General features: G+C 37.0%; 1 protein-coding gene across 3 annotated transcripts in view; it reads right to left on the reverse strand.

Annotated features, from left to right (window-relative positions):
* The window catches only part of MKLN1 (muskelin 1), a 338,468-nt gene that overhangs the window by 11,256 nt on the left and 302,882 nt on the right, over positions 1 to 24,330 (reverse strand). For all 3 annotated transcript variants that reach the window (XM_032305386.1, XM_032305385.1, XM_032305384.1), the window contains 4 exons: positions 19,933 to 20,047; positions 18,490 to 18,629; positions 11,629 to 11,731; positions 2,426 to 2,480 (listed from right to left, as the gene is read on the reverse strand). In XM_032305386.1, the coding sequence (XP_032161277.1) occupies positions 2,426 to 2,480; positions 11,629 to 11,731; positions 18,490 to 18,629; positions 19,933 to 20,047 (413 nt within the window). The remainder of the gene's footprint in view (positions 1 to 2,425; positions 2,481 to 11,628; positions 11,732 to 18,489; positions 18,630 to 19,932; positions 20,048 to 24,330) is intronic.

The raw sequence follows: 24,330 nt of genomic DNA on the forward strand, positions 1-24,330 counted from the left end.
TCCTTGCCTAGCAGGGAGCCTGCTTCTCCCTCTGCCTGCTTCTCCCCATGCTTGTGTGCCCTCTCTCTCTGTCTCTCTGTCAAATAAATAAAATCTTGAAAAAAAAAAAAAGATAAAAACATCTTTAAAAAAATGTATACATATATACATGAAATGACCCATTTGGTTTCAGTTTTTAAAAAAAGATTTGTTTTATTTATTTCAGAGAGAGAGCGAGCATGTGAGCATGCACGTGCATTAGCGGGGTGTGGGGGAAGAGGGGGAGGGGCAGACGTAGAGGGAGAGAAGCAGATTCCCTGGTGAGTACAGAGTCCCATGTGGGGCTCAAGCTCATGACCTGAGATCATGACCTGAGCCAAAATGAAGAGTTGGACACTTAACTGACTGAGCCACCCAGGTGCCCCAAGGTTACATTTTTAAGGGAGATAATAATAGTACTGTGAATGGAACGCTGACTGTTTTATCGTGCTAAGTGTTTTCTGTAATTATTTCATTTAATTCTCTCAACAACTTGAGGTAAGTATTCTTATTATCTCCATCTTATAGATGGAGAAATTAATTATTAGAAAGGTGACTTGCTCAAGTCACTTTTGAAATTAGCAAGCGGCAGAGCTGATACCCGAACATAGATTCTGATTCTTAACTGCTCTCCTACACTCTCATCTCTTAACTATGAAAGATACTGCCTCCCTTCAGACAAGGTAGAAAATAAAACCCTGTAGGAATTTTCTTTTTGTATTTTTTCCTATTGTTTGTATTGTTCTCTGAGGTTTGCTTGGAATCCAAGAAAAACAAACTGTTCCTGATAAAATATATTAGCTGGCAGTGAACAGGACAGAGACCAAAGAAAAGAGTTAAGTTAAAGGTAAAATATTTGCTGACACCAGCCTAACATATTTAAATAACTGCCAAGAAATTCTTGTTCTGAAGGCTAAATATAAGTCAGCCAGAGAGATTTTAGTGCTGCCCACCAAAAAAATAAAGATAATGGCTCTGGGCTTTGGTATCTACACATAACAAGGCACGTGCTTATTCAAACAGAATATCTATGTGCCAGGGACCTAATTCATGTATCACTAAATCTGTTTCAAATGATGAGATTCACAAGGGTATGGACTTTCTAAAGTAATGCTTACTTATATGTAGGTTCTCCATCATAAGGTTAAGATCTTTATTAGCCTCAAAACATCTTCGTGTATGGAATCGTGGTAAATGATTATCTGAATTTTCAGAGAACCTATGTTTTACAGCAGCCTGCTCAGTCCTGCCCTGTGGAATCCTAAGTATTCTGGAATTAGGACTAAAGTTGCCTAGATCAGTGGAGAAGCCTTAATTATTGGTTATGGAGCAAGAAAGAGCAAAACCCCAAGGAGAATTCCTATTCTTTCCCATCCCACTGAAAAACATCAAAATTATATATGCTATTTTTTTTCCTTTGAGGTATGGTTCACCTTTAGGAGACGAAAGGACAAACAATGAAAAAATTAAATTGATATTCCAAAATGTTATTTTATTCCAGAGATAAAGAATAGTATCTATATTACATATACTGGAAAATTTCAATATTACTGCCCACTTCTAAGGCAAACAATAATAGCAGTGGCATCAATGGAATTAATAAGCATTCACTGTGGGACTGTATTTTATGATGACAAGGGGAAGGCTGGAAATTCCCATACTTCAAAAGCCTACAATCTTGTTGAAAAAGTAAAGCTATCATAATGACTTATCCTAATGAAAAGATTCTTAAAAATTGACCTGAATAAAGCTCTGGATTGTGGAACTTCTACAGATTCCCCACTTCACTACAGTCTAGCTTACTTTATTAATAACTCTCATTAATAACAAATGAGAGTACTCCTAAATGAAGACTTATGCCCCTATCTGGGGTGTCTAAGAAACACTGGAGTTTCAAGTAGAACATTTATTAAACAATTAAGATAACAACACTCATAAATTCCCATTTTCAGTAAAGAGATAATGTATTTTCTTAGATCTCAAAACAATATTTTCACTGCCTACCCCATCAACAATCTGTTGATCTCATACAATTCAAGGACAAACTGAGAAGAAAAGTCATTCAACCAAGAAGTGTTACCTCATAGTGAGTGTTTCAGTAATATACAGCTTATATTCCAAAATAATGCTATACAAGTTTATTTAATTGGATCATGCTTCTACTGCCTTCCGTTTGCATAATAACCCAGCAACTGGTGTAACCAGAACTGCAAACTAACCCATGAACTGGTGACTGATGCATGGAAAGTAACTTTGTAGCAGGTCATTAGAAAATCTGCTTGCTACCTTGAAACTTGTACCATTTGTTAGGGAACATCTCACCTGATGTTTCATTTAAAAGCAACTCAAACCCAATTCCCCAAATGCAAGGGCATCTAAACTGGATAAACTATGCTGGAATACTTACCTAGAGCTGTAAAATCTGAACCAGATTTGAACAGAGCTGAAGCTAGGAGCTGGAACTGTGGAAGAAAAATAGAAGCAAATTAGCTGGCTAAGCACATTAGAGAAAAATAACACCATTTACTAGCCACTGTATGTCTCTGCACATGTGCTACCCCAGTCTATTCACCAAAGAGTAGCAAGAAGAACACTACATTTAGATTAAAGAATATGCTGATTTTTCTACTGGACTGCTTTCCAAATACTGGACCAAATCTTGGAATTATTTTATTTTTGAAATGTATTAATGTACTGTGAACAAACAACAGATCAACTGAAATTGAGAGTATTTAGAACTATGGTACTTAATTTGGAGAACTATTTATCTTTATCTTGAATGAGGATGCTGCAAAACAGGTAAATTAAAGGAAGAGAGTAGACCAATGAGTAGAATCTCAATGGAATTACTTAGTGCTCTGTAAGACCTAAGTGTTGATACCACTGATTCCTCAAGATGTATTTTATACCTGTGCTTCCAGCCTTTAAAATTTCAGGTTATCAATCACATTAATATTTGTTTTTGCTTTTAATTTAAAGATTTTATTGTTTTATTTGCCAGAGAGAGAGCCCAAGCGGGGGGGGGGGGGCAGCAGGCAGAGGGAGAAGCAGGCTCCCTGCTGAGCAAGGAGCCTGATGCAAGACCTGATCCCAGGACCCTGGAATCAGGACCTGAGCCAAAGGCAGGCACTTAACCAGTTGGGCCACCCAGGTGCCCCAGGTTAGTATTTGTTAAGCCTTGGTGAATGGTGTTCTGAAGGTCAGAAACTGGACAAATATCCTAAAGGAATTATCTGAGCAAGAGTTAGGAAAAGAGGGAGCCTCAGCAGGGAGCCTGCTTCCCCCTCTCTCTCTGCCTGCCTCTCTGCCTACTTGTGATCTCTCTCTGTCAAATAAATAAAATCTTAAAAAAAAAAAAAAAGTTAGGAAAAGAGGGAACAAAAGAAGAATGTAAAATCCATGGGTTTCTGGTTGTTGTTGTTTTTTAAATATTCTGGGTATTAGTCCTCTGTCATATATATTTACTGCAAGTATTATTTTAGTCTGTGGCTTGTCTATTTTTCAAAGGTCTTTTATGAAATTTTACTTCTGTTGAAATCTGAACTTATCAAGATCTTTTTTTTTTTTTTTAAAGATTTATTTATTTATTTTAGAGATATTGCATGTGTCAGGGTAGGAGGCAGGAGGAAAGGGGAAGAGAGACAAAGAGAGAGAATCCCGAGCAGGCTCCATGCCCAGTGCAGAGCCCAACCCAGGGATCAATCTCACAACCCCCAGATCACGACATGAGCTCAAATCATGAGTAAGACACATCACTGACTTCTGACCCAGGCACCGTGTATTTTTTTCTTTTATGGTTACTGCCTTTGTGTCATGTCCAAGAAATCTCTATCCCAAGGTTATACTTCTTGAAGTTTTACTGTTTTACATTTTATATTTAGGCCATCTTAAATTAGTTTTTGTGTAAAGAGTAAGATAGGGGTTGAGATAACAGCACCATTTGTTAAAAAGACTACCAAGTCCCCAATAGACTTGGCATCCTGGCCAAAACAAACAAACAAACTAACAAACAAACCTGACCACATCCATGTGGTTCTACTTCTGAACTCTGTTCTGTTCTACTGATCTGTCTATCCTTAAGCCAGTACCACAATGTCTTGATAATTGTGGCTTATACAGAATTCTGAAATCAAGTAGTATGAAACTTCTAACTTTGTTTTTCTGTTTTCAGGAGTGTTTTGACTAGTCTAGGGCCTCTGCTTTTCTATATAAATTTTATAATCAGTTTGCCTGTTTTTTTCAACAACAACAAAGAAATCCAAACTTGCCTTAATATTGATAAGGACTGCATTAAAGTAAAAACCAATCTCGGGGGGGTGCCTGGGTGGCTTAGTGGGTTAAGGCTCTGCCTTCAGCGTGGGTCATGATCTCAGGGTTCTGGGACTGAGCCCCGCATCAGGTTCTCTGCTCAGCAGGCCTGCTTCACTTCCCCTTCTCTGCCTGCCTCTCTGCCTACTTGTGATTTCTGTCAAATAAATAAATAAATAAATAAATTTTTAGAAGGATTATTTATTTATTTATTTGACACAAAGAGAGAGAGATCATACCAAGTAGGCAGAGAGACAGGCAGAGAGAGAAGGGGAAGCAGGCTCCCTGCTGAGCAGAGGGCCTGATATGGGACCCGATCGAGACTACCACCTGAGCCAAAGGCAGAGGCTTAACCCACTGAGCCACCCAGGTGTCCCAATAATAAAAACCTTAAAAAAAAAAAAACAATCTGGGGAGGATGGGCATTTAATAATCCTTAATCTTTCAATCCATAAATGTGATCCCTCTCCATTTATTTAGGTCTTCTTTAATTTCTTACACTAGACTTATTACTACATATTTATTCTGGCATTAATATAAACAAGTTTAAAATTTTCATTTTCAAATTGTTCACTGCTAATATAATTTTTTTTTCTACTGACCTTGTATTCTGTAATCTTGCTTACTTCACTTATCTTAGTATTATTGTTCTGTAGATTGCATGGGGTTTTCCATGGACACAATAATGTGATCTACACACAATTCTCCTTTCTCCTTTCCATTCCATATACTATTTCTTTCTTTTTTTTAATTGCATTAGCTACAACTTCTAGCACAATGCTGAATAGAGGGTGTCTACTGACACTCTTTGTCATAATCTTTAGGGAAAATGTTTCACAATTAAGTATAGTACTAGTTATGTTTTTCATAGATGCCCTTTATGACATTTAAGAAGTTTCTTTCTAGTTTGCTAAGATTTTTTTTTTTTTTAAATCATAAATGGGTTTTGAATCATGCCAAATTCTTATTCTTCACTTACTGAGATGATCTGTGGTTTTCCTCCTCCATTCTGTTAGGGTGGTGAATGACTGATTTTCAAATGTTAAACCAACCTTATATTCCTAGAATAAACCCTCACTTGGTCATTGTGCATTAACCTTTTTATATATTGCTGAATTCAATTAGCTAAAATTTTATTAAGAATTTTGCATCTTCATTCACAAGAAGTCTATAATCTCTGCTTGTAATGTTTTTGTTGGGTTTTTAATATCAAAGTCAATCTGCTTCATAACAGAATTGAGAAAGTGTTCTATCTTCCTTTGGTTTCTCTGAATCTATTAAGAGTTGTTATTTTTACTTTCTTAATATTGACTGAATTTACTGAGAAAGCCATTTAGAACTATAGTTTTCTTTGTGACAAAATTTTTTCTTTTTCTTTTTTTTTTTAAGATTTTATTTATTTGACAGAGATCACAAGTAGGCAGAGAGGCAGGCAAACAGCGGAAGGGAAGCAGGATCCCCACTGAGCAGAGAGCCCGATTCGAGGCTCAATCCCAGGACCCTGAGATCATGACCTGAGCTGAAGGCAGAGGCTTTAACCCACTGAGCCACCCAGGCACCCCGTGACAAAGTTTTCAATTATAAATTCAATCTATGTCTGTAATTGATATGGAGTTCCTTAAGATTTTCTGATTCTTCCTGTGTCTGTTTTGTTATGTCTTCTAAGAAATTGGTCCATTTCATCAAGTTGCTGAATTTGTTGACAGCCGTTCATAACAGCTTATTCCCTTTTTATGTATATAGGGTCCATAAAGATGCTGACTATTTTCACTATTTTTTTTCCTTTGTAAGTCTTGCTATTTTATTCACCTTTTCAAAGAACCAACTTCTCACTTTTTAAATGTTTTTCTACTGTTTCCTATTTCACTAATTTCCTATCTTCTACTTATTTGAGGGTTAATTTATTCCTGCTTTCTGACTTTTTTTTTTTTAAATACTGCGTTTATTTATCTGAAACAGAGAGAGAATGAGATAGAGAGTACGAGAGGGGGGAGGGTCAGAGGGAGAAGCAGATGCCCCGCTGAGTGGGGATCCCAGTGTGGGACTTGATCCTAGGACTCCAGGATTATGACCTAAGCTGACTTGAGCAGTTGCTTAACCAACTGGGCCACCCAGATGCCCCTTCTTTTCTGACCTCTAAGGTGAAAGATAAACCTATTGGTTCTACATAAAAAGGATAGGCCAAAAACTATTATTTTAATGATCTTATTAAGCAGAACTGTTATGTACTGGCCTAGGATTTTTAAAAATTAATTAATTCTTTTTAATAAACATATACTTTTTATCCCCAGGGGTACAGGTCTGTGAATCACCAGGTTTACACACTTTACAGCACTCACCATAGCACATACCCTCCCCATTGTCCATAACCTCACCCCTACTCCAACCCCACTCCCCCCAACAACCCTCAGTTTGTTGTGTGAGATTAAGAGTCACTTATGGTTTGTCTCCCTCCTGATCCCATCTTATTTCATTTATTCTTCTCCTACCCACTTAACCCCCCATGTTGCATCTCCACTTCCTCATATCAGGGAGATCATATGATAGTTGTCTTTCTCTGACTGACTTATTTCGCTAAGCATGATACCCTCTAGTTCCAACCACGTCGTCACAAATGGCAAGATTTCATTTCTTTTGATGGCTGCATAGTATTCCATTGTGTATGTATACCACATCTTCTTTATCCATTCATCTGTTGATGGACATCTAGGTTCTTTCCATAGTTTAGCTACTGTAGACATTGCTGCTATAAATATTTGGGTGCATGTGCCCCTTTGGATCACTACGTTTGTATCTTTAGGGTAAATACCCAGTAGTGCAATTGCTGGGTCATAGGGTAGTTCTATTTTCAACATTTTGAGAACCTCCATGCTGTTTTCCAGAGTGGTTGCACTAGCTTGCATTCCCACCAACAGCGTAGGAGGGTTCCCCTTTCTCCGACAGGCTTAGGATTTTAATAGGTACTAAGTGATATTACACAATCTGAATAAAGTCAGATATGAATAACCAACTATCACCTCAACGTGTAAAATGCTGGCTGTTCCAAGGCACCTCAAACTGGAGATAGCCAACATTATACTCCTGATCCCGATCAGGAGCCCTGGGTCTACCCAGAGGCTTCTCTTTTCAGTTGATATTAACTCCATTTACTAATGCTAGTAACTCTGGAGTCCTTTCTTTCAAGCCCTACATCTAACTGATCATAAAATTCCATTGGTTTTACTTTTTTAAGTTTTAATTTAAATTCCAGTTAGTCAACACACGGTATAATATTAGTTTCAGATGTACAATATAGTAATTCCACATTCCCATACACCACCCAGTACTCATCACAAGTGCATTCCTTCATTCCCATCACCTATTTAACCCCTCTCCCCCCAACCTCCTGATAACCATCCGTTTGTTCTCTATAGTTAAGTCTGCTGGGGCACCTGCTGGCTCAGTGGGTAGAGTGTGTGACTCTGGAGCTGGGGCTGCAGGTTTGAGACCCACGTTAGGTGTAGAGAATACTTTCAAAAGTCTGTTTCTTGGTTTGCCTCTTATTTTCCCCCTTTTTGCTCATTTGTTTTGTTTCTTAAATTCCACACATGAGTGAAAACATATGGTATTTGTCTTTCTCTGACTTACTTCATTTAGCATAATGTTCTCTGGCTCCATCATACTATAGCAAATGACAAGATTTCATTCTTTTTTAATGGCTAAGTAATATTCAATTGTGTGTGTGTATGAGTGAACTGATGGCTACTTGGATTATTTCCATAATTTGGCTATTGTAGATAATGCTGCTATAAACATCAAAATACACCTATCCTTTTGAATTAGTGTTTTTGGATTCTTTGGGTAAACATCTAGTAGTGCCACTGCTGGATTGTGTGGTAGTTCTATTTTTAACTTTTTTTTTTTTTTAAAGATTTTATTTATTTATTTGACAGAGAGAGATTACAAGTAGGCAGAGAGGCAGGCAGAGAGAGAGGAGGAAGCAGACTCCCCGCTGAGCAGAGAGCCCGATGCGGGATTCGATCCCAGGACCCTGAGATCATGACCTGAGCCGAAGGCAGCGGCTTAACCCACTGAGCCACCCAGGTGCCCCTATTTTTAACTTTTTGAAGAACCTCCCTACTGTTTTCTGTAGGGGCTGCACCAGTTTGCATTCCCACTGTTGGTTCCACCTTTAATATATATTGAGAATATGGTCTACTTTGCCTCTATTTCTACTGCTGATACGTTGGTGTGCACTACAATAATCCCTTGCTTCAATTTCTACCATCTCCCTTAGAGGTCTCTCTGTCTCCATTCTGATTCTCCTTTAGTCTGTTCTCAATACAGCAGTCAGAGTGATCTTAGATCTTAGTGATCTTAAGTCAGGTAAGACAGAAAGCAGATCACATCACTCCTCTGCACAATACCCCGCCCTGGCTCCTTATTCATTCAGAGTGAAAACCAAAGTCCTAACACTGACTTATGAAGTCATTCACAATCTGATCTCCCGATCCTTGCTCTTAACTCTCTGACCTCATCTGTGACTACTGCCATCATTCTTACCTCTACTCCAGCTACCGTGGCCTCTTTGCTGTTCTTCTACACAAAGCCAGGATGCTCCCACCCTCAGGTCTTTGTTCTAACCCTCCCTTTGCCAGGAATTATCTTCCCCAAATTATCTGCTTACCTCACTTCCTCACACCCTTCAAGTTTCTGTGTACATCTCATTTCTAAATGAACCTACTAAGAGCATCCTATTTAGTAATGCAACTCTCCAGTTCTCACCCCTTCTAATTCTGATCTTCCTTTACCCTTTTTATCTCTAATTTTTCCTTAATACCTATCATTACTAATGTACTTTATAATTTGCTTATTTATTAAGTTTATCATCTCTCACCACTAGTAGTTAAGTACCACCCAGGTAGGTATTTTGCTTGGTTCACCAATATATTTCCTGTGCTTAGAAGAATGCCTGGCATACTGTAGGGACTCAATACACATCTGTTAAATGAATGACACCAGTACTTTGGAAGCTCAGCAGAAATGTAATTAATACAAAATGTGCAATACTGGCTCAAAACTTGTTTTTCTCATTCCTTCTCTATTATAGAATCTTCTTTGAAAACAGCAGAATTAAGTTAGGCAACCTTCTCTCAGGCCTTTTCTAGAAAAAAATACCATTTTCATAAGGTTTATCAGCAGCTCACTGCCAATTTAGAATCCATGTTCTGGAGACTGAAGGAAAGAAAAGAATCATTATTTGGTATAAAGCTGGTAGTCCACCATCATTTTTCCCAATAACAGGCATAATGATGATAGTCATCAGCCTCCCAAAAAAGAGAAAAATCTAAAAACTACTTCTAGTTGCTGATACAATCACTAACATAATAAAAAAAATTGTAAAAATATACAGAGAGAACAAAAACAAGCTTGCACAGAAAACTTGGAATGATATAAGGAAAGTGAAGCTCTATATGCCTTACTACTGAGAAATATGCTAAGTATGTATCCTAGAACTGTCACCAAAGGATTTCTTTTCTCAAAACAAAATCCATTTACACATTTTTAAACAAAATAATACTCCTATGAAGCAGTAATCCTCAATGTCAGGAGTGAGGATTCTGTTCCATAAGAGCAGACAGGAGAATCTGGGGGCAAGGGTATTGTCCTCAGAAAGTCTCTGAAGCAATTCCGACAATGACACACACGCACAGCACCACTGTAACTAACTTCTGTTAAGGTTAAACAGCTCTTAACAGATAAAGCTTTTAAAAAGCTTTCCACTTTTAAAAAACGCAAGTCTGTGGCATACAAAATCACAATTTCAAACTACCGAGGAAAGGAGAAAAGGAGAAACCCGCTACCAAAATTTTTAAAATGGCTCCTTTGAACTTGAGATACCTCCCTGTCCTGGTTTTTCCCATTAGCTTAGCTTTAAGAACAAACTGTCTGTTTTCTTTGGCCTACTTGCAGTTCACACAGCTGAATTTATTTACTTTGCAATATTTTGTTTTGTTTTGGTTTTAAAAAATAAGAGAAAAATGAATGTTCCCAGGTGACAGCCATTTTAGATAGACTATGGAGAAAACACAAGGAAATCTATTTATAACTTTCAAATGCATGGTCATTAATAGACTCTTCACAATTATGTTTTAGTTATAAGCCGTAACAGCTGAAACCAAACATATTCTGCTACTTGGCTGAACTCTGATAATTCCCCCATTTCGGAGAGTATCATGAACTGACTGAAGACTCAAGGAGAGACAATGAACTGCCCCCTTCAGGGGGGTTCTAGAGCGTGTTCTGATTCTTCGCCTAGAGAAGGGTTTTAACTAATACTGACAAAGAGTAATCAAACTTATTTTCACAGTAGGCAACTATGAAAGAGAATCTCTTTGTTTTGGGGCCAAGGGCATGCAGGCTCTACTGCTTGAAAGTATAATGAACCTGGTACCTGAAAATGATCTAACATTAAATCTGAAACCTGTGTCACTGCTGAACAAGAAAAAAGCACTGCTTGATGTTGCTATTGCAAAGCCAAAGCAAAGCAACTGAGAACAGGGAAAAAGATGGTATCATCAGCACCAGTTCTGTGAGTGGAAGGTAAAATGGATAGCAGTTCCAGATGTTGCTAAATGAACTATGAACAAGGATGTCTGGCGAAAGTTAAAAGTGACAGAAGGAATCTCAGCGGTGACTAGGAAGACCAGCTGTAAGACCATGAAACACTGCATGTGTGTTCACACACACACTGCAGATAATCAGGTACGCCCTAAAACATGACATCTCCTTAAAACCCTTAAAAGTAATGATCTGCTACTCATTTCTCAAGATTAGGGACACGCGATAAAAGAAGTCAGTAGCCTGTAGTTGAACTACCCTGCTACAACAATCATATAATATCAAGGCAGCAGGGACTCTACTCTCACTAACCTCTCTTCACTTTCTTCTTACAAAAGAGGAGAGTTTTCTTTTTTCTCTTACAGGATTTTGAAGTATCAACAGGAAAGTTTATATCGAGCCATTATGCAATCTTTAAGAGAGAGAAGCATGGGACTATGGAAGTAAAAATTTCTATTTCCTTCCCAATACACAAAAGTAATGTCTAAGTTAAAACCTTAAACCTGAGAATCCTTTTCTTAATGGATCAAGGGCTTTAGTAAGCCTACTCAATTTTTATTTCATCTGCTCTGTGCTACTTTAAAAATTATTAGTGTCATATTTTCTTCATCATCCTTTAAACATCTAAGAGAAAAATCAGCAAGTTAGAAAGACTTTTTTTTTTTTTAACGCTCACTTTCTGAAGTTTATTACCACCTTTACCTCTTTTGTCTCTTCTGGGTCTGAATGATCCACGGTTATATAAAGATCGTTTTGTAAATACTTCAAAGCACTAAGGGGATCCATTTGGGCCTTTTCTTCAAACCTAGAAAATGCAAACAAGAATAATAATTGTCTGGAGTTATGGGAAAACACAGAAATGTCATTTAGACCTGGAATGGAATACTCTGTGTCTGAGGAGTCACATGGATATCTAACAAGAGCCCATGTCTGGGACTCCAGAAGGACAAACACTGCCATGGAGACAGTGTAGCTGCGGAGTCCCCGGGGATATACTTGGTAATGCCAGGTGGGCACAGGCAGTCACGGTGCTAGGACCGGGGAGGAGCACTTCCTACCCTCCTCTTAGAACTACAAAGTAAGATTAAAACTACTATGAAACATAGTGAACATGTCAAATATTTTACATAACAAAACTGCAAAAGAGCCAAATGTGTTTCATAAAAAACAAGTAGAGCTAAAATAAAAACACCTGGTTTGATCTGTGCACTATACAATCCACCAGAGGTGCCTAACAGGGTACTCAGAAACAGAAATGAGTATAGTTTCTTTTCCGGAGTATCACTAACAGTGACTGAAAATATATGTATTTTAAAATGATTAAATATTTTTAATAATATTATTTCCTGTCTCAGTCAATAATAACAACTGCAGCAACCACTTATCAAGCATGTCTTGTGGTAGACACTGCACTGAGTATTTTACATATATCACTTCATTTACCCCCACTCTGATGACAGTAAGTTTTATCATCACTTAAAAAAAAAAAAAACAGATGAGAAACGGAGGCTCAGACAATGAACTTGGCCAAGATAAGAGCTAAAAAGTGGCAATAGTAGAATCAAATGCAGATCCATCTGATTCCAAAGCTGAAAAGGAAACAATGAGTTAGTTCCCTATCAGGAAAAAAGTCTGTTTGAGACTATTTATCTATTTAAATCTTTTGTTATGGCATAATTATATACGGATTTATTTGTAATAAGCTGGTATGCTTTTCAAAATATTGTACAGAGAGACAGAAAAGAGGACATTTAATTTCATTTGGGAAAGGAAAATAATGAACCTTCTTCCACAATGATGTTCAGGCTGATGGCATCAATAATTTCCTGTCTTTAGAGCTAATCTCAGAGATAGAGTACCTGTATTTTAAGCAGGGCAAAGACTAGCAAAACATTACAGCTCTATTGTATCAAATAGTACCGTGACTGTCAGCTAGTCTTCAAGCCCTCAGATGAGAGAACTCCTTAGGCAGAGGTCATGTTACTCTACCACCTTGTCCAAAATGGGTTAGACCAGTTTAGGTACCTGAGACAAAAGCAATCCTCTTGAGCTTGATCAGCAGTTTATAAAGTAGCCTGGCAGAATTATTCCCAATAGGGATACTCTTCCCAGGGAGCCCTCTCTAAGAAGATACTCTCTTAGAGAATCTGAATGTGAGATACACAAGGACATAAAAGGCACACAAAACACAGAAGTCAGTAAACAGAGACATGAGACAGTAGGTAGATTCCTTCTCTTCCTATCCCTCTTTTCTTTCCTTTCTTCCTATTTATCTACCTACTCATTTACAAAGCCATATGTACCTATCTATCTGTCTGTCTATCCTTGGAAGCTATGAGGTTGAGGGAAAGCAGAATTTGTAGTAATCAGTAGAATAGGAGAAGAGGGTAAAAAGAAGAAAGACAGAGGCTCAGTTACAAGGAAAGCTACTACAGTGATTCCTTGCTAGAATTGTTTCAAGACCCTAAACAATTCTTCATTAGGCCTCACTGTTCAAAGGTTGAGGCAATGTCTGGATATTCTCATAACTTTTCTTTTAGTGATATATCCTAAGAATGTCTTTATCCTTTAGTCCCTGAAATAACTTAACAAACACACCTACCATCCTTTTAAATCCAGTCTAGAGATCCATTTTCCTAGAAGGTTTGTTTTCTCTCTTCTTTTTTTCTAAGCTTTCTTTGGCCTGCAAAAACTCATCACTGCGTTTATGTCTGTAGTCTAGAATTCTGTTTCAGCCAACAACTGTGTCCTGTACCTAAAATAACAGGAATTAATCCTAATAAAAAGTTTTTCTTTTGTCTCTTTCTACCCTAAATTGTTGGTAAGTGCATAAATTTGAATGTTATAGGGAAAAATAATAGTGGCACTTTATTTACTGTACTGTGTGGTACCATTAAGAACAAAGACTTATTTCTTGGCATATAGTGTATTTCTATCTCTACAAATTTATATTTTAACTAAATAGAATATATAACTCTTTTCCATAAGAACAATAATGAAAATAAACAAGCCAGCCCAGCAGCATAGGGTAGGGTCCCATAGAATGAAATACCAGGTGTCTAATTTAATGTGAAATTTAAATAAGAAAGGTAATTTTCATGCTCTATTCAACTGATATAAACCAACTTCTATCTATTCTGCCTGCAATGCAGAAATGTTCCTTAAACTCTTGAATTCATCTAAAGATTGGTAGGAAAAAAGGTCTGTGTCTTTTCAAATATTTACAGTGGGCCGGGGTACCTGGCTGGCTCAGTCAGTAGAACATGTGACTCTTTGATGTTGGGGTTTTGAGTTTGAGCCCATACTGAGGGGTAGAGATTACTTAAGAATAAAATCTTCAGGGGTGCCTGGGTGGCTCAGTGGGTTAAAGCCTCTGCCTTCAGCTCAGGTCATGATCCCAGGGTCCTCTCTGCTTGGCAGGGAGCCTGCTTCCTCCTCCCTCTCTCTCTGCCTGCCTCTCTATTTGTGATCTCTGTCTGTCAAATAAATAATAACATAAAATCTTTAAAAAAAAATCTTTAAAAATAAATAAAAATAAAAATATATAAAATAAATAAATAAAATGGGCCTTTTGCTATCAGTTCAAATTAGTTGTAGACAGGAGTCTCAAGATGCTCTGACTGCTCTCCTCTCATACCCATATCCATCAAGAAATTCTGTTGGTGCAATCTTCAAAGTTTACCCAGAACCTTACTGGGCTTTCTTGGTCTCTTTCATGGAGTATCTCTTCTTCTGCCTTCCCTCAAATGGTGGTGGTCATCAAATAATGCCAACATCTCTCTATTCTTCTCATTCTAACCAAGCTCCTTTTCTTTACTGATCACTCACAAAAGTAATAATAAGTGGCCCATGCCTTTCCTTCAAATATTAACACGTGGTCTCTAAAACCTGAAGTATATCAAACTGAGTTCATCCTTCTAACACACGAACCTGTTGTTTCTGAACAATTTCCCATTTGAGTGAACACAGCCACAACCTCAAATTTACTCAGTTATTTTGGGAAAGCTGAGTGTGTTATTCCTCAATGTAAAAAATGTAAAATTCCTCAATGTAAAAACCTTCAATGCTCTCCTTTTACTCAGAGTAAAGCCAGAGACCCTTCACCAACTGTCCCCTTCTTAGCTCTCTGACCTCATTTCCTACCACAATTACCTCACTTACTCTGCTTCTACCACACTGTTCTCCTCAATTGACTCCTCAAATAATCCAGGCATATTTTTAACGTCAGAGCCTTGTCTATTACCTATCTGGAACACTTTTCCTCTCAAATTTCTACATGATTCATTCCCTCATATTCTTTATTTTTTTAAAAAAACATTTATGTATTTATTTCAGAGAGGAAGCGAGAGGGCAAACGTAAGAGGAAGTTGGGGGAAGGGCAGAGGGAGAGGGAGAATCTCAAGCTGACTGCACTGAGCATGAAGCCTGATGTGATCTCACGACCTTGATCTCACAACCCTGACATCATGACCTGAGTCCCGAAATCAGGAGTTGGTTACTTAACTGACTGAGCCACCGAGGTAACCCTCTTCCCTTGGGTTCTTTAGGTCACTACTCAGATGTCACCTTTGCAGTGAGGTCTATCCTAATATTCTTGTTTAAAAAACACATACCCAGCTCCCTCACTTGCACAAAAATAGTTCTAAACCTCTTTTAGTTCTTTTTCATAGTACTTATTAACATATAAATTCCTTATTATGTTTACTGCTAGTCTTCCTTCAGAAGACAGAAACTCAAGAGATAGGAATTTTTGCTTATTTTCTTCTTTGACATATCCACAGAGCCTAGGATAATATTTAGTAACTACTTAGTAGGTGCTCAATAAATATTTCTTAAATGAATGAAGTTTCATTGCTGTTTATAAAAACCCGCAGGCAGTTGCTCTGACCATTTTACACATGAGCACAGTGATCTCCAGAAAGATTAAGTTACAAGGCTTGAAGATCAATCCAAGGTGCAGGTCTGATACTTCTTCCAATATAAGACATTAGCTCTAAGAAGTTAAGTCAAAAAGTAATCACAATTAGAAAAGAAGAATACTGTGTTCCATATTTTTATTCTACTGTTACTACTCTAATTGAAAATTCTCTATATAAATGGATAGGGTCTTTAACTATTCTTAAATTCTCCTTTCAAGGCTTTTCTGGTTTCAGTTCTGAGATGAGCTAGCCTATACTTCTTTTCCCATGGTAGAAAATTTCAAAAGCTACTTCTTTGCCCCATAATACACACTTGTTGCCTCTCAGCTTTGGTCACTGTTTTATGAACCATTCTCACCCCCACAAAATTTGCTAGAATCTTTCATCATATATTTAAAGATTTAAATGATTTGTTACTGACTACTGTCTTTTATTCTTTATCCACTGACATTCCTTACTTTATGCCTTTTACCAGCACAAGCCGCTAACAATGTTTGTATTTAAAACTTAAAACATGCCATAATATATATTTCAGATTCTCACAAACCGTCATTTCACCTGCCCAGTGATAAATTTTCAAAAGAGAAAAACTGTCAAAGGTAAAAAAAAAATTAATACTTCTCAGAATGGCATGATTATGAGAAAATGAATAATCCTACTTACTTCTGGAAGGAATGAAAGTCAACTTTCTGTAAGGCAAATGATAATTAACCAATTCTATCAATATCCTACAGAATTTTGATAGGGGTACATATGGAAGCATATAATAGTATCACATTACTATTAATTTATAATAGAAAATACGCTGGAAATAAGCTATATATTTTACAAAAATAAACGGGTAAATTACGTAAAACAGAACACTATGCAGTCATTAGAATTATAATTTGTATTTGTTAACATGGTAATAAGATGTTTTCAATATACCATTCATTGAAAGAAATAAGATTCAAAGCATTATGATCCCCATTTTTCAGTTAAGCAAAAATATATGTGTGCACATATAAAGGATATATACCAAAACAGGAAGCTGTTATTTCTCAATGACAGGATGATGCATGAGTCAATTATTTTGCAGGCTGAGAGGACTTATTATTTTTTTTTTTATTAACCACCCATTACTTTTTAAAATTAAAAGCCAGAGGAAAGTGTTTATAAGTGAATTCAAATTCTTACATATAGCGCTAAAAAATCTCTAATCTCCAACGGGCTTTTGGTCAGGAAATTTTTCAAAAGAGGTCAATTTAATATCCAACTACCAGCTGCTGTATCTGAAGTAGAAAAAGAATGGTTTAATTTCCCTAAATTTGTTTCATCCTTTGAAAAACTAACTTTAACATTAAGTAAAATACAAAGGAATAAAATTTTATCAGTGTAAACCTTAGTTGAAGGTGCCTGAAGCTTAAATCTTATTAATAAAACAGAATTTATCTTTTGTCATCCAGTCAACAAGAGGATTCAGACCCTTTCTCCTGAATACGGAGATAGGAAATACACTAATTAGTCACCGTAATGCCAAAGTAACAGAAATAACTAGCTTCCGTTATTATCTCTCAAGCACAACTTGTGAAAGTGGAGATATGAACAATAAGTAAACGGGGTATGATAAAGGAAAACAGTTTAATAATTTATACCACATAGAGGTTTTTATGTATTTATATTATATATAAAATATAATACATAAATATATACGAGACATATAAACATGTATGTGTAAACACACAGACATCCACGAGCGCATGTGTAGTGATGATGGCGGTGGTGAAGTGATGAACGCTGGGGTCAAAATACTCAGGACCATATCCTGGCTGTGTCGCTAATGGCTGAGTGACTCTAGGTGAATTATGTAACCCATTTAAAAATACCTCATTTCTTCTTTTATAAAATAGTGATAAGAACAGCACTTACTCAATTGCCTTACTGTAGAAATAATATGCAAGCTCTAGCACAAAAATTGCAAAATAAATGGTAACTATTATCATCATTAAAGGCTAACCTTCTCCTTTCAAACCATAAATTTTTCTTAATGCCAAACATTACCAATAACTGAAAGGACAGATACGCTTTCCTACATTTTTCAGTAGCTCATCACCTGCTACGGCTCAAAAGCAAACATGATCCAGGAAATATATATGAAAATGTTTGATTACATGATTTTGCAACTAAATGGCAAAGGTAATGATGTAAAACCAAAATCATATTTGAAGTTTTATTCTGAAACACCAGATTAGAAAGATATTTAGTCAACTATATCATCTCATTCACTGTTAAGAAAGTTACCAACTGGCTAGGCATATGGCAATAATATAGAACTGATCTGCTTTGTACTGAGTAGGTCTTGTTACTGGAAGATAGGCTCATCACCTTCATATAAATTTCTTCCATGTAACAGTCACAAAATTTTCTTGTTCTATATCTAGAAAATTTTAGCATCAGTGTGTATCTTCACTTTGCAGCTTCCTTTGAAACAGGAAAGCAAAAATAAGGAAAGTAACAGGGCATTTACAAGAGTCACGATCTTCATAGTATTTATACTGTTGTTTTAGTAAATTTCCAAAGACAAAGCCCCATCTCCGAAGTCGAGCTAACACCAACCAACAGCTAATAATGTTAAATAAAAGTTTTCAGTGAAGTATTTTTATACCTGTGTTTTCTTATCAGGTACTTGCAGTGCCTCAGTAAGTAATCTTTTGAAGGCCTACATAACTTCAGTGACCAGAAGTCATCTAATCTCATCTTTGGGGAGCAAGATTTTCCTGGATTCCCACCAAATAAATAATGAACCTAAAATAAACAAAACAAGCCACATTTTAAGATGCACACATACTGAGGAAACCGCACAAGTCAAAGTAAAATTTCTTCATTTTTTTTTTTAAATTTCTTCATTTTGACAGGAATGTTTAACAGTAATAATTAAAACATTATTGCATTTCTACCAAAGGCTTCTTTTGATGTTTCTTACTTCCATTTTACTTTAAAGTACTGTGGCTACTTCCTTAAGCTGCATTTTAGATTAAAATGAGTTATATTACCACAATTATACTGACAATGTAAGACATGAAACAAAAGCAATGATAGTAAGAAGCTAATCCACGATACAGAGTTTACTTTAGGGAAACAAACAATGGGGATTATTAAGTAAACCAAGTGTTGGTCATAATAACAAACAAGATCTTTAATAAAACTCTGACACACATGTTGAATCACTGAAGGTCAACAGTAACTAGAAACTTTTTAAATTTTAGTATCTTAATTATGCCTTAGGCTTACTGCCAAATATTAAGTGGTACATATAATTTGTGGCATAGCTTTTTAAATATTACATAATACCCCAAAAAAGAAAAGAAAAAGGAATGCAATAATGATTTAATTGGTTTAATTTTAGTGATATTCTGCACTTAAACTGTTTTTGAAAAACATGTATGTTCAAGACCATTAAACAATGGTGATATTTTTATCCTATAGATCAAAACTCATTTACCATTTAATCTGGGAGACTCTAAGAGAAATGACTTTTATTCAGTTCTATGGTATTGTTTACCTAAAGGTCTGAAATGATATGGAATTTAAATGATCACCTATCGCCTACACAGAAATACAATCTTTGTCAGTAAGTTATTATATAATCTGAGCCCAATCACTAACCTATATGAAAAGTTTAAGGGAGACATGGTTTAAAGAAACCACCTTGAACATTTAGCGACCCTAAAACTTGAGAATGCAGGACTGTTTTTGTGAGGCCAATGGAAAAGACACATCAATCATAGATAGGAAAAATAAAGATAAAAGACTTCTTACACAATAGGAAAAGCTAAAATCAGAAGTTACATATACTTTTCCTATCACGAGACAAGGTATCCTAGTGATAAAAACTGTACATTTTTTAGTTGGATACTGATATTATAGAAACAACAGGTCATGCTACATAGGGAGAAAGGATATTCAATGTCTGCTACATATTCTATGAGTGTCTGCTATATCATAACTTTTTATTCAAATGTACTTAAAAATATGCAGAAACATGTATTTTGGGATTCTATCAGATTATAGGTCTTGGAAAGTTTACAAACTGATGTAGTGATGGTACCTTGTGTAACTCATCATATACAAGCTGATGGGCAAATCTTGGACATGGTTCTTCCTCCTGAAGACTTTTACTTGGATTATCCTTTGCAGCTTGATCATTCTTATAGACGCAAGACCTGCAAGACATGGCTTTTTAAGGCATTCTACCCTAAAAAATTAGCAGCATACATAATGTTAATACAACTTTAGCAAGCCAATTATGTCTATTTCCAACAAAAATTTTACAAATTTGGGGACGCCTGGGTGGCTCAGTTGGTTGAACAGCTGCCTTCAGCTCGGGTCATCATCCCGGCGTCATGGGATCAAGTCCCACATCGGGCTCCTTGCTCCGCAGGGAGCCTGCTTCTCCCTCTGACTCTGCCTGCCACTCTGCCTGTGCTCGCTCTCTCTCTGACAAGTAAATAAATAAAATCTTTAAAAAAAATTTTTTTTACAAATTTGTTTATATCAAATCTGAAAAGTCCTGGTCAAGCTCACACAATAGTATGAATTTGTTAAGAATGAAGGGTTTTTTTGTTTGTTTGCTTGCTTTTTAATACTATTCATTTATTTGACAGACAGAGAGAGTGAACACAAGCAAGGGAGCAGCAGGCAGAGGGAGGAACAGGCTTTCCACTGAGCAAAAGGAGCCCAAAGTGGCACTCGATCCCAAGACCCTGGGACAATGACCTCAGTGGAAAGCAGACACCCAACCAACAGAGCCACCCAGGTGTCCCTAGAACGAAGTTCTTACATTCTTTTAATGTCCATCCCAAACATCACTTAAGAAGCTATTTTATGTTATGAAACATAACAGCACATGAGAAAGCTCAAACCAAAGTCTAAAAGACAAGATAATCTCATCTATTTATTCACAATACAAAAACTCACAGATTTCTTTCAGTTTTACTGCTTAAAATAGATGTCCTACTTAGGAAATAATAAATTCCTTAGTTGCTGCATGGAGGAAGTTCTCTCTGAAGCGCCTATTTTGTAAAATATCCACTTATGCAGTAATCACGGAAATGTCAGAGCTGGATTCTCTGGGCCATTGTTTTCCAAAGCAAAATGTGCAGTACTAGTTCTGTGAGATGCTCTGTGACAAAAAGGTACTGGTTTGAAAACACTAAATAATGCCTGCCACCCTGCTCTACTGAAATCAGTTCATTTATCCAAACTAAGTCCACCTGGAGGGGAAGGGAAGGAAAAACAAAAGATAAAAACAGAGAGGGAAGCAAACCATAAGAGACTCTTAAATATAGAGAACAAACTGAGCCTTACTGGAGGGGAGGTGGGTTGGGGGGGATGAGCTAAATGGGTGATGGGCATTAGGAGGGCACTTGTTAGGATGAGCACTAGGTATTATATGGAAGTGATGAATCACTAAATTCTACTCCTGAAGCCAATACTACACATATGTTAACTAATTTGAATTTAAATTAAACAAAACAAAATCAAGACTACCTGGGAACATTAAAAAAAACATTGTTCTCAATTTTACACTCTGACTTGGTGGCAAAATCTAGACTACAATACAATTCTCTTGACTTCCAGATCAGGAATCATCCATTAACTGAAGAAATCAGAGGTAAAATCCATTCACAGAACATCACTGTATACATAGGCACCAAAATTGACTTTTCCCAACACAGGCATAACTCTCAGATGTTGTGGGTTCAGTTCCAGACCACCACACTAAAGCAAATACTGTAATTAAGTCAGTCAAAGGAACTCTTTTGTTTCCCAATGCATACAAAAGTTATGTTTATACAATAGTCTATTAAGTATGCAACAGCATTATGTTAAAAAAATGCATATAGCTTATTTAAAAAATACTTTATTGTTAAAAAATGCTAACCAACCTGATTTTTCAGCAAGTTACAGTCTTTTTGGTGGTGGAGGGGTTTACCTCAATGTTGATGGCTATTCACTCATCAGAGTGGTGGTTGCTGAAGGCTGGGGGAGCTGTGGCAATTTCTTAAAATAAACAGTTGACCATTGAACAACAGGGTTTGAACTACAGGGATCCACTATAATGCAGATTTTTTTATAGTATGGTGTGGTAAATGTATTTTCTCTTTCCTCATGATTTTCTTAACATTCTTTCCTCTATCTTACCTTATTGTAAGATTACAGTACATAATACATATAACATACAAAATACGTATTAGTCAACTGTTTATGTTATTCACAAGGCTTCTGATCAACAGTAGGCTATTAGAAGTTGCGTTTTTTATTTTTTTTAAAGATTTTATTTATTTATTTGACAGAGAGAGATCACAAGTAGACGGAGAGGCAGGCAGAGAGAGAGAGAGAGGGAGAGAGGGAAGCAGGCTCCCTGCTGAGCAGAGAGCCAGGTGCGGAACTTGATCCCAGGACCCTGAGATCATGACCTGAGCTGAAGGCAGCGGCTTAACCCACTGAGCCACCCAGATACCCCAAGAAGTTGGGTTTTTAGGGAGTCAAATTATGCATGGATTTCCAACTGTATGATAGTTGGCACCCCTGAGTCCTGTGTTGTTCAAAGGTTAAGTGTAATGAAATTAGCTGCATCAACTGACTCCCTTTCATGAACTACTTCTCTCTAGCATAGGATGCTGTTTGACAACATTTTACCCATGAGTAAACTTCTTTCAAAATTGGAGTAAATCCTCTCAAACCCTGCCACTGCTTTATTCATTTTTTTAAATTTTTCTTTTCAGTGTTCCAAAATTCATTGTTTATGCACCACACCCAGTGCTCCATGCAATACATGCCCTCCATAATAACCACCAGGCTCACCCAACCCCCACCTTCCTCCCCTCTAAAACCCTCAGTTTGTTTCTCAGAGTCCACAGTCTATCATGGTTTGTCTCCCCCTCCGATTTCCCCCAACTCACTTCTCCTCTCCATCTCTCAATATCTTGTTATTCCTTATACTCCACAAGTAAGTGAAACCATATGATAACTGACTCTCTCTGCTGGACTTACTTCACTCGGCATAATCTCTTCCAGTCCCGGCTGCCACTGCTTTATTAACTAAGCTTATGCAATATTCTAAATCCTTTGTTGTCATTTCTACAATCTTCAGTCTCCAGCAGGAGTAGGTTCCATCTCAAGAAACCATTTTATCATGAGAGATTGCAGCAATGCAGTCACGACTTAAAGCTCCACTTCTAATTCTGATTCTCTTGCTTTCTATCACATATGCAGTTACTTCCTCCACTGAAGTCTTGAACCTCTCAAAGTCATTGATGAGTGCTGGAATCAGCTTCTTCCAAATTCCTGTTCATGCTGGTATTTTTTACGTCTTCCCACAAATCTGAGTGCTCTTCATGGCATCTAGAATGGTGAATCCTTTCCAGAAGATTTTCATTTTTCTTTGCCCAGATCCATCAGAGGAATTCATAATCTATGTTAGCCATAATCTTATGAAATGTATTTCTTAAATAAGAAGACTTCAAAGCTGAAACAACTCATTGATCCACAGGCTACAGAACAAATGCTGTGTTAGCAGGCATGAAAACAACATTAATCCCATTCTACATCTCCATTAGAGCTCTTGAACAACCAGGTGCATCCTCAATGAGCAGTAATACTTTGAAATAAATCTCTTTTTTTGAGCAGTGGGTCTCAACAGCAGGCTTAAAATATTCAGTAAACCATACTATAAACAGATGTGCTTTCTTCTAGGCTTTGTTGTTCCATTTACAGAGCACAGGCACAGTAGATTTATCATAATTTTTAAGGGTCCTAGGATTTTCAAAATGATAACTGAGCACTGTCTTCAACTTAAAGTCACCAACTGCATTAGCCCCTAACAAGATTGTTAGCCTGTCCCCTGAAGCCTTGAAGCCAGGCACTGACTTCTCTCTAGCTATGGAAGTCCTCAATGGCATCCTATTCCAATAGGAGGCTATTTCATCTACAATGAAAATTTGATGTTTATCGTAGACACCTTCATTAATAATCATAGTTAGATCTAATTTAACTTGTAGCTTCTACATCAGCACTTAGATGTTATCAAGATAGCTTCTTTCTTTAAACCTTAGGAACCAACCTCTGCTAGCTTCAAACTTTCCTTTTGCAGTTTCCTCACCCCTCTCAACCTTCACAAAATAGAAGAGTAAGGGCCTTGCTCTGGTGCAGGCTTTGGCTTAAGGGAATGTTGTGGCTGGTTTGATCTATCCAAAAACTAAAACTTTCTTCATATCAGCAATAAGGATGTTTTGCTTTAACATTCATGTGTTCACTGAAACAGCACTTCTAATTTCCCTCAAGAACTTTTCCCTTGCATTCACAACTTGGCACAAAAGGACTAGCTTTCTCCCTTTACTTGAACACTTAGAGGCCTTTGTAGGGTTATTAATTGGCCTAATTTCAATATGGTTATGTCTCAGGGAATAAGGAGGTCTAGGGAGAGGGAGAGAGATGAGGGAAC

The sequence above is a fragment of the Mustela erminea genome, chromosome 11 (genome assembly GCF_009829155.1).
Source record: "Mustela erminea isolate mMusErm1 chromosome 11, mMusErm1.Pri, whole genome shotgun sequence".
In the NCBI taxonomy this organism is placed as follows: domain Eukaryota; kingdom Metazoa; phylum Chordata; class Mammalia; order Carnivora; family Mustelidae; genus Mustela; species Mustela erminea.